The sequence below is a fragment of the Bufo bufo genome, chromosome 3 (genome assembly GCF_905171765.1).
Source record: "Bufo bufo chromosome 3, aBufBuf1.1, whole genome shotgun sequence".
In the NCBI taxonomy this organism is placed as follows: Eukaryota; Metazoa; Chordata; class Amphibia; order Anura; family Bufonidae; genus Bufo; species Bufo bufo.
The window spans coordinates 325,780,863-325,793,756 of record NC_053391.1 but is presented as its reverse complement, the minus strand read 5'-3'; the positions used below and the strand labels follow the sequence as shown (position 1 = coordinate 325,793,756).

General features: G+C 41.1%; 1 protein-coding gene across 1 annotated transcript in view; it reads left to right on the top strand.

Annotated features, from left to right (window-relative positions):
• Positions 1–12,894, top strand: part of DLGAP3 (DLG associated protein 3) — a 461,591-nt gene that overhangs the window by 360,906 nt on the left and 87,791 nt on the right. Inside the window, exon 8 of the mRNA XM_040421907.1 lies at positions 5,172–5,599. Coding sequence (XP_040277841.1) covers positions 5,172–5,599 — 428 coding nt within the window. The remainder of the gene's footprint in view (positions 1–5,171; positions 5,600–12,894) is intronic.

Genomic DNA, 12,894 nt, shown 5'->3' with positions numbered 1-12,894 from the left:
GGTCCATAAATATTGGGACATCAACACAATTCGAAAAAATTTGTCTCTATACACCACCACAATGGATTTGAAATGAAATGAACAAGATGTGCTTTAACTGCAGACTGTCAGCTTTAATTTGAGGGAATTTACATCCAAATCAGGTGAACGGTGTAGGAATTACAACAGTTTGCATATGTGCCTCCCACTTGTTAAGGGACCAAAAGTAATGGGACAATTGGCTTCTCACCTGTTCCATGGCCAGGTGTGTGTTATACTCTCATTATCCCAATTACAATGAGCAGATAAAAGGTCCAGAGTTCATTTCAAGTGTGCTATTTACATTTGGAATCTGTTGCTGTCAACTCTCAAGATGAGATCCAAAAAGCTGTCACTATCAGTGAAGCAAGCCATCATTAGGCTGAAAAACAAAACAAACCCATCAGAGAGATAGCAAAAACATTAGGTGTGGCCAAAACAACTGTTTGGAACATTCTTAAAAGGCCTCGTACACACGGCCGTGTTCTGCGGCCGAAAGCGGTCCGTGGTAACCCGGCCGGGATTCCTGCTGACAGCAGGAGCGCACAGCGTCATTGGTTGCTATGATGCCGTGCGCTTCATGCCGCGGCTGCTGTACAGTGATACACTGGTATAGATCATGTCAGCAGGAATCCCGGCCGGGTTACCACGGACCGCTCTCGCCCGCGGAACACGGCCGTGTGCATGAGGCCAAAAGAAGGAACACACCGGTGAGCTAAGCAACACCAAAAGACCCGGAAGAGCACGGAAAACAACTGTGGTGGATGACCAAAGAATTCTTTCCCTGGTGAAGAAAACACCCTGCACAACAGTTGGCCAGTTCAAGAACACTCTCCAGGAGGTAGGTGTATGTGTGTGAAAGTCAACAATCAAGAGAAGACTTCACCAGAGTGAATACAGAGGGTTCACCACAAGATGTAAACCATTAGTGAGCCTCAAAAATAGGAAGGCCAGATTAGAGTTTGCCAAACGACATCTAAAAAAGCCTTCACAGTTCTTGAACAACATCCTATGGACAGATGAGACTAAGATCAACTTGTACCAGAGTGATGGGAAGAGAAGAGTATGGAGAAGGAAAAGAACTGGTCATGATCCTAAGCATACCACCTCATCAGTGAAGCATGGTGGTGGTAGTGTCATGGCGTGGGCATGTATGGCTGCCAATTGAACTGGTTCTCTTGTATTTATTGATGATGTGACTGCTGACAAAAGCAGCAGAATGAATTCTAAAGTGTTTCAGACAATGTTATCTGCTCATGATTAGCCAAATGCTTCAGAACTCATTGGACGGCGCTTCACAGTGCAGATGGACAATGACCCAAAGCATACTGCAAAAGAAACCAAAGAGTTTTTTAAGTGAAAGAAGTGGAATGTTATGCAATGGCCAAGTCAATCACCTAACCTGAATCCGATTGAGCATGCATTTCACTTGCTGAAGACAAAACTGAAGGGAAAATGCCCCAAGAACAAGCAGGAACTGAAGACAGTTGCAGTAGAGGCCTGGCAGAGCATCACCAGGGATGAAACCCAGCGTCTGGTGATGTCTATGCATTCCAGGCTTCAGGCAGTGATTGACTGCAAAGAATTTGCAACCAAGTATTAAAAAGTGAAAGTTTGATTTATGATTATTATTCTGTCCCATTACTTTTAGTCCCTTAACAAGTGGGAGGCACATATGCAAACTGTTGTAATTCCTACACCGTTCACCTGATTTGGATGTAAATACCCTCAAATTAAAGCTGACAGTCTGCAGTTAAAGCACATCTTGTGTTTCATTTCAAATCCATTGTGGTGGTGTATAGAGCCAAAAATTTTAGAATTGTGTCGATGTCCCAATATTTATGGGCCTGACTGTACATTTTGCCATAATCAGGAAAAAATGCATAACAAATTTTGGAGTGCATTTCTCCTGTTATGCCTTGTGAAAATGAAAAATTTGGTGATAAAGCAACATTTTAATGGAAATAATATAATATAGTGTAATAAAATTTACAAAATGATGCCAATATAAAGTAGACATATGGGGAACGTTAATAACTATTTTGCGAGAAATCACTATTTGTCTTAAAATCTGAGAAATCCAAATTTAGAAAATTACAAATTTTCTGTAAATTTTGGATTTTTTTATACATAAAGGTAAAACATGATAAGTATAGATAATGTCGCACTAAAATGAGATGGGGATCCAGCAGTGGTGCACCCACTAACAGACAACACCCAGTCTGATAAGAATAAATATATAAATGAATAGAAGTGGGGCACTCTCTCAAAGTATAGGGGTCTTTAATTACACATATCACAATAAACTAGTAAAACAATCACAGTATAATATCAGCAGTAAAAGAGCAGATAAAATGTTGGTATTAACAATAGTAAAAAATGGTATAAATAATGGACTAAACAGATAAAAATATATTAAATTCAACAGTATCAATATAAATAAGATACCAATAAATATATGAATTTTTTGAGGATGGGTTATTATATTCAAATATTCAATGATAGTAATGTTCACTAATCATACTCTGATGTGTAGTTCCATACACGGTGTTTACTCTGGCACCAGTCCTTATAACAGGTATTTAATATAATAGTCAAAGTCCCAGGCGTATGCAGCTTTGAAAGTTTGTTTGAACAATAAATCAGCTGCTTATACGCACAGCGGCGTCCCGCTGTATTGGTAGGAGGCGATCGCTTTAGGTGGGATATGCAAGGTCTTACCCGAGGATCCTTTGTGCTGGATGATAGCCCCTCGACTCAGCGTGTTGCTCCTGACTCCGGTCTCAAGGGGTGGTATTCAGATTCAAATTTGGCGCCAGTAGAGTTGTTTGCTACACGTGGTTAGGTTTGTCTCACGTGTAGTAGCGTTTGTATACTTCGGCAATTCGCTGACCATAAAATGATCTCCAGACTTCCTCGGACTTGCAGTCCCTCTCCTCTTAGTGGGGGGGATACCAGACGCGTTTCGGGGATTTACAACACAGACCCCTTCCTCAGTGGTTAACATCCCCCTGCTCATGTTCCACCTTTATAGTGGGTTAGGAATAAAGAAAGGACTGGTTCGGAATTCAGATCTTATAAGGATTGGGATCTATAGGTGTAATAGCTGACTTTAGAGCATATATTAAACATGATTTTCTTTTTAAATATATCGTCCGTCTCATCCTTGTAGTAATAAAATGGGTAACGTTAGTAAATCATATATTAAAGGATATATATATATATAAAAAAATATATAAATAAAAATAAAAAGATATAAAAAATATATAAAAAATACAAATAAGTGGTAATAAGGTCTCCACCTGCAAAACCCTCATTTTATTGTACAGCACTTCCTCTAAAATCACATCATGTGGAATGCGCATCAATGTCGCAAATGTATCAATGCGGCTCCGCTGCGTCTTAGTAATCTATTCAATGTATGGTTAATTGTTAACAACACATTGTCTACTGATGTGGTTACAGAGAGAGTCGATATCTGCACAAAAGAATTACATATCTTAAATGGTACATCAGAATCGCAAGGGGCTTTAATAATAAAATAATCATAAGAAAGAGTCTATATCAAAACAACCATATAAAGGCCATATGAAGACAACCAAGTGGTGATAGCATATCTCTATATACATAGAAGCTATCATTCTTTAGCTATCATTATTAAAGCCCCTTGCGATTCTGATGTACCATTTAAGATATGTAATTCTTTTGTGCAGATATCGACTCTCTCTGTAACCACATCAGTAAACAATGTGTATCATTGTATCATTGAATATTTGAATATAATAACCCATCCTCAAAAAATTCATATATTTATTGGGATCTTATTTATATTGATACTGTTGAATTTAATATATTTTTATCTGTTTAGTCCATTATTTATACCATTTTTTACTATTGTTAATACCAACATTTTATCTGCTCTTTTACCGCTGATATTATACTGTGATTGTTTTACTAGTTTATTGTGATATGTGTAATTAAAGATCCCTATACTTTGAGAGAGTGCCCCACTTCTATTCTTTTATAAAGGTAAAACATGTCAACTCAAATTCACCACTAACATGAAGTATGTGTTACGAGAAAACAGCCTTAGAATCGCTTGCATCAGTAAAATAGCTCCAGAGTTATTATCAGATAAAGTGACACATGTCAGATTTGAAAAATGGGGAACCAGCATTTGGTCCAAACTGGCTTTTGCTTTTAGGGGTTAAATTCACAAATGAATACATACAGTATATTTAGATTCAGCCATGTTTTTCTGATGCAATGTTTGAAGCCAAAGCCAGGAGCGGAATAAAAATAGAGGTGAGGTAGTATATGTCCTTCAGGCCTCTTTCACACTACCGTTTTTTTTTTCTGTTTTGCGGGCCGTTTTTTGCGTTTCGTATACGGTCCGTATACGGAACCATTCATTTCAATGGTTCGGCAAAAAAACCTGAATGTACTCCATATGCATTCCGCTTCCGTATTTCCGTTTTTCCGTTCCGTTGAAAGATAGAACATGTCCTATTATTTATTGCCCGCAAATCACATTCCGTGGCTCCATTCAAGTCAATAGGTCCGCAAAAAAAACGGAACACATACAGAAATGCATACATATGTCTTCCGTATCCGTTCCGTTTTTGTGGAACCATCAAGTGAAAGTGTTATGCCCAGCCCAATTTTTTCTATGTAATTAATGTATACTGTATATGCCATACGGAAAAACGGAACGGAAAAACAGAACATAAACGGAAACACAACGGAAACAAAAAAACTGAACAACGGATCAGTGAAAAACAGACCGCAAAACACTGAAATAGCCATACCGTAGTGTGAAAGAGGCCTTATGCTTACGTCTGCCTTTTTGATCCACACCATTATGTGGCCACCAACATCTAATTTTGCCATTAGACCTTTTTTTCCTTACAAATTCCATGAGAAACTGCAAGAAAAATACTGTGGTACTGCTTATATATGAGTATGTGATGCCTTGTATCAACTCTAAACCATGGCACATGCCAATAAATTGGTAAATGGACAAGTGGGGACTGCATGGGTCTATATCACTCATCAAAGCAGCATAGCTACAATCAATGGTTTGTGCTAAGAAAAATCTTATGGTCTTTTCTAAAATCATATAACTTATTTCTGTTTAATTGATCTTTTTACAGGAGGTCAAGGTTTAAGCGCTCTAACAGCGTGACTGCCGGAGTTCAGGCTGATTTGGAGCTTGAAGGCTTCCCAGGACTGACTGTTCCCACAGAAGACAAAGGCCTGCAGTTTGGACGCTCCTTTCAGCGACACTCCTCTGAGCCTTCAGACACCAGCCAGCAGTACTCAGTGTATAAGACAGTTCATACTCAAGGCCAATGGGCATATAGAGAGGACTATCAAATGCAGTATGATACAGGAGAAGAGTCTCGTCAGGAGTCTTGGATGGACAGAGGCACTCGGAGTCTCCCAGACTCTGGAAGAGCTTCTCCATGTCACAGGGATGGAGAGTGGTTCATTAAGATGTTGCAGGCTGAGGTGGAAAGGATGGAAGGATGGTGTCAGCAGATGGAGAGAGAGGCAGAAGAATATGATCTACCAGAAGAAAGTAAGTAGCAACCTGTCCTTTACGTTAAAAATTTTTTTTTTATGTCACTCACTAAATTTGGAAAGTACTGTAACAAGAGAAATTACCAAGGAGATATGGTTTAGGCCAAACTTTTTAAGAAAATTGGGTGAAATTAAGAAAACATTGACACAAATTTATATCTACTCATATTAGGTCTAATTTTGATTTTCAAACCATTCAAAATGTGGCAAATTTAGTAAGAGCTATGGGCTATTTCATGAATTTGTCAAGAGTTATTCCAGATTTTCCAGCTCATTTACTTAGTAAATGATGGGCATTAACCCCTTCAGGACCCTGACATATTTCACCTTAAGGACCAGGCCATTTTTTGCTAATCTGACATGTGTCACTTTATGTGGTGATAACTTTAAATCGCTTATAATTTTCCAGGCCATTCTGAGATTGTTTTCTCATCACATATTGTACTTCATGAAAGTGGTAAAATTGAGTAAAAAAAATAAATCATTTATTTAAAAAAATACCAAATTTACCCAAAATTTTGAAAAATTTGCAAATTTCCAAATTTCAATTTCTCTACTTGTATAATAGATAGTAATACCTCCAAAAATAGAAATTACTTTACATTCCCCATATGTCTACTTAATATTTGGATCATTTTGTTAATGGTATTTTTTTTGGGGGGGGGGGGGGAGTTAGAAGGCTTAGAAGCAAATCTTGAAATTTTTCAGAAAACTTCCAAAACCCACTTTTTAAAGACCAGTTAAGGTCTGAAGCCACTTTGTGAGGCTTACATAATAGAAACCACTGAAACATGACCCCATTTTAGAAACTACACCCCTCAAGGTATTCAAATCTGATTTTACAAAGTTTGTTAACCCTTTAGGTGTTCCACAATTATTAATGGAAAATGGAGATGAAATTTAGAATTTAACTTTTTTGGCAGATTTTTCATTTTAATCCATTTTTTTCAGTTACAAAGCAAGGATTAACAGCCAAACAAAACTCAATATTTATGGCCCTGATTTTGTAGTTTACAGAAAAAAAACATATGTGGTCGTAACTGCTGTACGGGCACACGGCATTGCGCAGAAGGAAAGGAATGCCATATGGTTTTTGGAAAGCAGATCTCATTGGGATAATTGTAAGCTGCCATGTCCCATTTGAAGCCCCCCTGATGCACCCCTAGAGTAGAAACTCCAAAAAAGTGACCCCATTTTAGTAACTACACCCCTCAAGGTATTCAAAACTGATTTTATAAAGTTTGTTAACCCTTTAGGTGTTCCACAAGAATTAATGGAAAATGAAGATGAAATTTCAGACTTTTTTTTATGCAGATTTTCCATTTTAATAAATTTTTTCCAGTTACAAAGCAAGGGTTAACAGCCAAACAAATCTCAGTATTTATGACCCTGCTTCTGTAGTTTACATAAACACCCCATATGTGATCGTAAACTGATATACGGGCACACGGCATTGCGCAGAAGGAAAGGAACACCATATGGTTTTTGGAAAGCAGATTTCCCTGGGATAATTTTAAGCTGACATGTCACATTTGAAAACCCCTTGATGCACCCCTAGAGTAGAAACTCCAAAAAAGTGACCCCATTTTAGAAACTACAGGATAAGGTGGCAGTTTTGTTGGTACTATTTTAGGGTATATATGATTTTTTGGTTGCTCTATATTACACTTTTTGTGAGGCAAGGTAACAAAATATAGCTGTTTTGGCACTGTTTTTATTTTTTATTTACAACATTCATTTGACAGGTTAGATTATGTGGTATTTCTATAGAGCAGGTTGTTATGGACGTGACTGTCACAGCCAGACAGCTGAGAAACGCTCACAGGAGCTTCTCAGATCCTCCTCCTTGAATTTCTTTGTTTTGGTTTAGTTTCTCATCTCGTTAGTCTATCTCAGCTGTCATGCAGTTGGACTGATTGCTACCCTTTAAGTTCCTCCCCATAATGCAGTAATGTGCGGCTGATACAACTTCCTGGAGTGTGTGTGCATGCATGCTGTTCCCAGTTCCCAGTTCCCAGTCCTCAGTCGTCAGTCGTCTGCAAGATAAGTGCTGTTTATGTATTTATGATTTTGTCTTTTCTGGATCCAGGTGACCCTGACTCCCTCCGTGTCAGTGTAGGGAGCCGGTGGTCGTGTCCCTTCACTATTGTAGGGTCTTCAGGTAATAGATAACCGAGGAACGTGGATATGCGGCCATCCACCTTTGGGGTGTTCTCATAGGCTGAGCAGTAAGGGAGAGCGGCAGGTCTATTGCAGGGGTCTCCCTTTGTTCCTTAGTTGTGGATCCAGAGAGACATTGTTTATATGGTATTGTCTTGTTTCCTGTACACCATCCGTGACATTATCAGCCGCCAAAACCGTCTCAAGCATGGATCCGGTTTCACTTTTGGCTGAACGCTTTCAGGGTCTTTCTTTGGAGGTAGCTGATCTCCGTAAGACTTTTTCTCAGTTTAAAGTGACCGGTTCAGCTTGCGTTCATGGAGTTTGTGCTGAGCCTAAGATCTCGCTCCCGGATACGTTCTCCGGGGGTAGTGAGAATTTTGTGCGTTTTAGAGAGGCTTGCAAACTCCATTTTCGCCTTCTTCCCCATTCTTCTGGTGATGAAGAACGGAGGGTGGGGATCATTATATCGCTGCTCAGGGGTAACGCTCAGTCCTGGGCATTTTCGCTGCCGGAGGGGGCACGGCCCCTTCGTTCAGTGGATGAATTCTTTTTAGCCCTGGGTCAGATATATGATGATCGGGATCGTATTGCTCTGGCTGAGTCTAGACTACGTCTGTTATGCCAGGGTAAACAATCCGCAGAGATATACTGTTCAGAATTTCGGAGATGGGCAGCAGATACGGGTTGGAATGATGCTGCACTCCGAAGTCAATTTTGCTATGGTCTTTCAGAGGGATTGAAAGATGCATTTGCCTTTCATGAAAGACCTACCTCCTTGGATTCTGCTATGTCTCAGGCTGTTCGTATTGACAGGCGTCTTAGAGAGAGAGGAGAGATCTCTCCTTCCTGTCATACTCAGTCCCGGGACAGTGCAGCGGTCTCATTCTGTGCACAGGGGTCTCAGTCGCTGTCAGCCCCTTCTGAGCAGGAGTCCATGCAGCTGGGGTTGATTGCCTCTGACAATAGAAGATTCAGCCCGCAGGGGAGGGTTTGTTTTTGTTGTGGAGGTATAAATCATCTGGCAAATGTTTGTCCCTCTAGGAGATTCAGGCAGTTTTCTGGGAGTAATAAAGAGACAAAAAGGAAAAAATCTTTTAAAAATGTTCCGTCTGTTACTATTGGCAGGGTTGAGGCGGAAATTGAAGGTTTTCCGTTTGCTTGTAGTTCCCGTTTTGTCCTGCCTGCTAGGGTGGCGCTAGAGAGCAAGAGCATTTTTTGTGAGATTTTTGTGGATAGTGGAGCAGCTGTCAACCTCATTGATAATCAATTTGCAATAACTCATGGTTTCCAGGTATGCACTTTGGGAAAGGATATTCCTGTTTTTGCTATTGATTCCGCTCCACTTTCTCAGAAATCATTAAAGGGCATAGTTCACAATTTCCGTTTAATTGTGAGTGATGCTCATGTTGAGGATGTGTCATGTTTCGTCCTTAGCGGTTTGCCTACTCCTCTAGTGTTGGGGCTACCCTGGCTCACTAAACATAACCCCACCATTGATTGGCAAGCGAGGCAAATAAATGGTTGGAGTAACTTTTGCAGAGAGAATTGCCTCATAACATCTGTTTCTGAGGTTTCTACTAAGACTGTACCACCTTTCCTCTCTGAATTTTTGGATGTCTTCTCTGAGAGTGGAGTTCAGGGTTTACCTCCGCACAGGGAGTATGATTGCCCTATTAATCTCATCCCAGGCGCCAAGCTGCCTAAATCTCGTTTATACAATCTCTCCCAACCTGAGAGGGTCGCTATGCGGGCTTATATCTCTGAGAGTCTGAGAAAAGGAAACATACGACCCTCGAAGTCACCTGTTGCCGCTGGTTTTTTCTTTGTTAAGAAAAAAGATGGTTCTTTAAGACCTTGTCTGGATTTCAGGGAGCTGAACAGTATCACTATTCGTGATCCTTATCCGCTTCCTCTGATCCCGGACCTGTTTAACCAGGTTGTTGGGGCTAAAGTCTTTTCCAAATTAGACCTAAGAGGGGCATACAACCTGGTTAGGGTCAGAGAAGGAGACGAATGGAAGACGGCTTTCAATACCCCTGAGGGCCATTTTGAGAATTTGGTTATGCCTTTTGGTTTAATGAATGCCCCAGCCGTTTTTCAGCATTTCGTCAACAGCATTTTTTATCATTTAATGGGAAAATTTGTATTAGTGTATTTGGATGACATTTAGATTTTTTCTCCTGATTTCAAGACTCATAAGGAACACTTACGTCAGGTCTTGCTCATCCTGCGGGAGAATAAATTATACGCGAAACTGGAAAAATGTGTGTTTGCGGTTCCAGAAATCCAATTTCTGGGGTTTCTTGTCTCCGCTTCTGGTTTTCGCATGGACCCCGAGAAGGTCCGCGCTGTGCTTGAGTGGGAGTTTCCTGAGAATCAGAAGGCGCTGATGCGTTTTTTGGGCTTTGCCAATTATTACAGGAAATTTATTTTGAATTATTCCTCTGTTGTTAAACCACTCACTGATATGACCAGAAAGGGGGTAGATTTTTCTTCCTGGTCGGTAGAGGCGTGTAAGGCCTTTTCTAATATCAAGGAGAGTTTTGCTTCCGCTCCCATCCTAGTACAACCTGATATTTCGTTACCCTTCATAGTTGAGGTTGATGCTTCTGAGGTAGGGGTGGGTGCGGTCTTGTCTCAGGGTTCCTCTCCTGCCAAATGGCAACCGTGTGCCTTTTTCTCAAAGAAACTCTCCTCCGCAGAGAGAAATTATGATGTGGGAGATAGGGAATTGTTGGCCATCAAGTTGGCTTTTGAGGAATGGCGCCATTGGCTAGAGGGAGCCAGACACCCTATTACCGTGTTTACTGACCATAAAAATCTGGCCTACTTGGAGTCAGCCAAGCGTCTGAACCCGAGACAGGCCAGATGGTCTTTGTTCTTTTCAAGGTTTAATTTTGTTGTTACGTTCCGCCCTGGGGTTAAGAATGTGAAGGCAGATGCCCTGTCACGTTGTTTTCCGGGAGGTGGGAATTTTGAAGACCCGGGTCCCATTTTGGCTGAAGGTGTGGTGGTCTCTGCTCTTTTTCCTGAATTGGAGGCAGAGGTGCAGGCAGCCCAGTCAGAAGCTCCTGATCTTTGTCCTCCTGGGAGGTTGTTTGTGCCTCTCGCTTTGAGACACAAGATTTTTAAAGAACACCACGTCACGGTCCTTGCTGGGCACCCGGGGGCAAGAGCCACACTGGATCTCATCGCTCAGAGATTCTGGTGGCCTGCGCTTTGTAAGTCGGTTGAGGGTTTTGTGGCAGCTTGCGAGACTTGCGCTCGTGCCAAGGTCCCTCATTCACGGCCATCAGGTCCTCTCCTTCCTTTGCCCATTCCTTCCCGTCCTTGGACACATCTGTCCATGGACTTCATAACGGACTTGCCTGGTTATGTGCAGGAATTGTTGTGCTTTTATTTCAGGTTCCACTCTTCAGAGGTTTGGATACTGTCTGATCTGTAGACAGCTCTCCATAATGCAGCAGGAAATTACCTTTTTGAAATATGAGATTTTTAAATTAACCACTAAACAAACTCAGGCTGAGAACATTGCAATGCCACTGCCACAGAGGCCCCCTAGAATAGGGAGATGGGTTACTGTAGGTTCAGGTAGACTGAGAGTTGTGGATAGAAGGCATGTCCCACAGTCTGTGGCTCTCCATAATTCATTTGCAGCACTTTCAGAGTGCAAGAGCAACATGGAGGATGGCTCAAGCACAGTGGGTGAGAAACAATCATCTCCCATGCCTAAAGTATGTAAGACTGCAGCCAAGGACAAAAAGGAGAAGGTGAGGATTGATAGTAAGCAGCTGTTGGTGGGCGATTCCATCATAAGAGGTGTGAAGTTTGAGGAGAATGGTGTTGTGAGATGTCTCCCTGGTGCTACCGCTAGCAGGGATAGACGACGGATCCTTAATATTGTTAGGCAAGCAAAGCAGGAAAGGGAAGTGGATGTTATTCTCCATCTTGGGACAAACGATCTGGCTTGCAATGAGGTTTCAAAGGTGAAAGAAGCTTTTCACACACTTGGAAAGGATATACGGGAGGTTGCATCAACTGTTTCATTCTCTGCAGTTTTGCCTGTGCATAACCTTCAGCATGACAGGAAGATGCGCATTAAGGAATTCAATGATGGCTTGGTGAATGGTGTCTGAACCAAGGATTTGGCTTTGTGTCTCATGTTAGCTCTTGTTGGAATGGGAAAGAACTGTACAAGAAAGATGGTTTGCATCTTTCTCTCAAAGGAACGAATGTCCTCGGTGAACAGTTCCAGGTATTTGCTAAGAAGCATTTAAACTAGGAAAGGGGGGCAAAAGAGTGATAATCCAGCAGTCCAACTGCCCCCCGGAACAATGCCAGAAGAGGCCAGTAGCACAAAGGTTAAGAAATGACAAGCTCAGAGTCTTGTCTACAAATGCTCGCAGTCTAGGGAATAAGATCAATGAACTTGAGGCTATAATGGCATCTGAGAATATAGATGTAGTGGCTGTTACTGAGACGTGGTTCAACGGGAGTAATGACTGGGATATACCAATACCAGGGTTCTCTCTATACAGGAAAGACAGAGAAGGCAAGAAGGGGGAGGGGTGGCCCTGTATGTGAAAGATAACCTAAAATCTAATTTGATACAAGTTAGTAAGAACAATTTAGAGTCAGTTTGGGTTACCGTGCAGCTTGATAATCATAAGGTAACTCGTGTAGGTGTGATATATAGACCACCTAGCCAAGTCAAAGAATTAGATGATCTACTAGTTGAGGAAATAGCTAAAATGACATTGAAGGGGGAAGTTATCATTATGGGAGACTTCAATCTTCCAGATGTAAACTGGAAAACCAAAATAGCTAGTTCTGCCAGGAGTACAGATATTCTAAATTCCCTACTGGGATTATCTCTACAGCAAGTAGTGGAGGAGCCAACCCGGAAGGAGGCCATTTTAGATTTAGTATTCACAAATGGGAATTTGGTATCTGATATTACTGTAGGGGAAAGCTTGGGATCTAGTGATCACCAGTCAGTGTGGTTTACTATAAGTACAGTGACTGAGTCACACCACACAAAAACAAAAGTTTTAGATTTTAGAAAAACAGACTTTTCTAAAATTAGATTAGTGGTATACAAGTCCCTATCAGACTGGAACAGTTTCATTG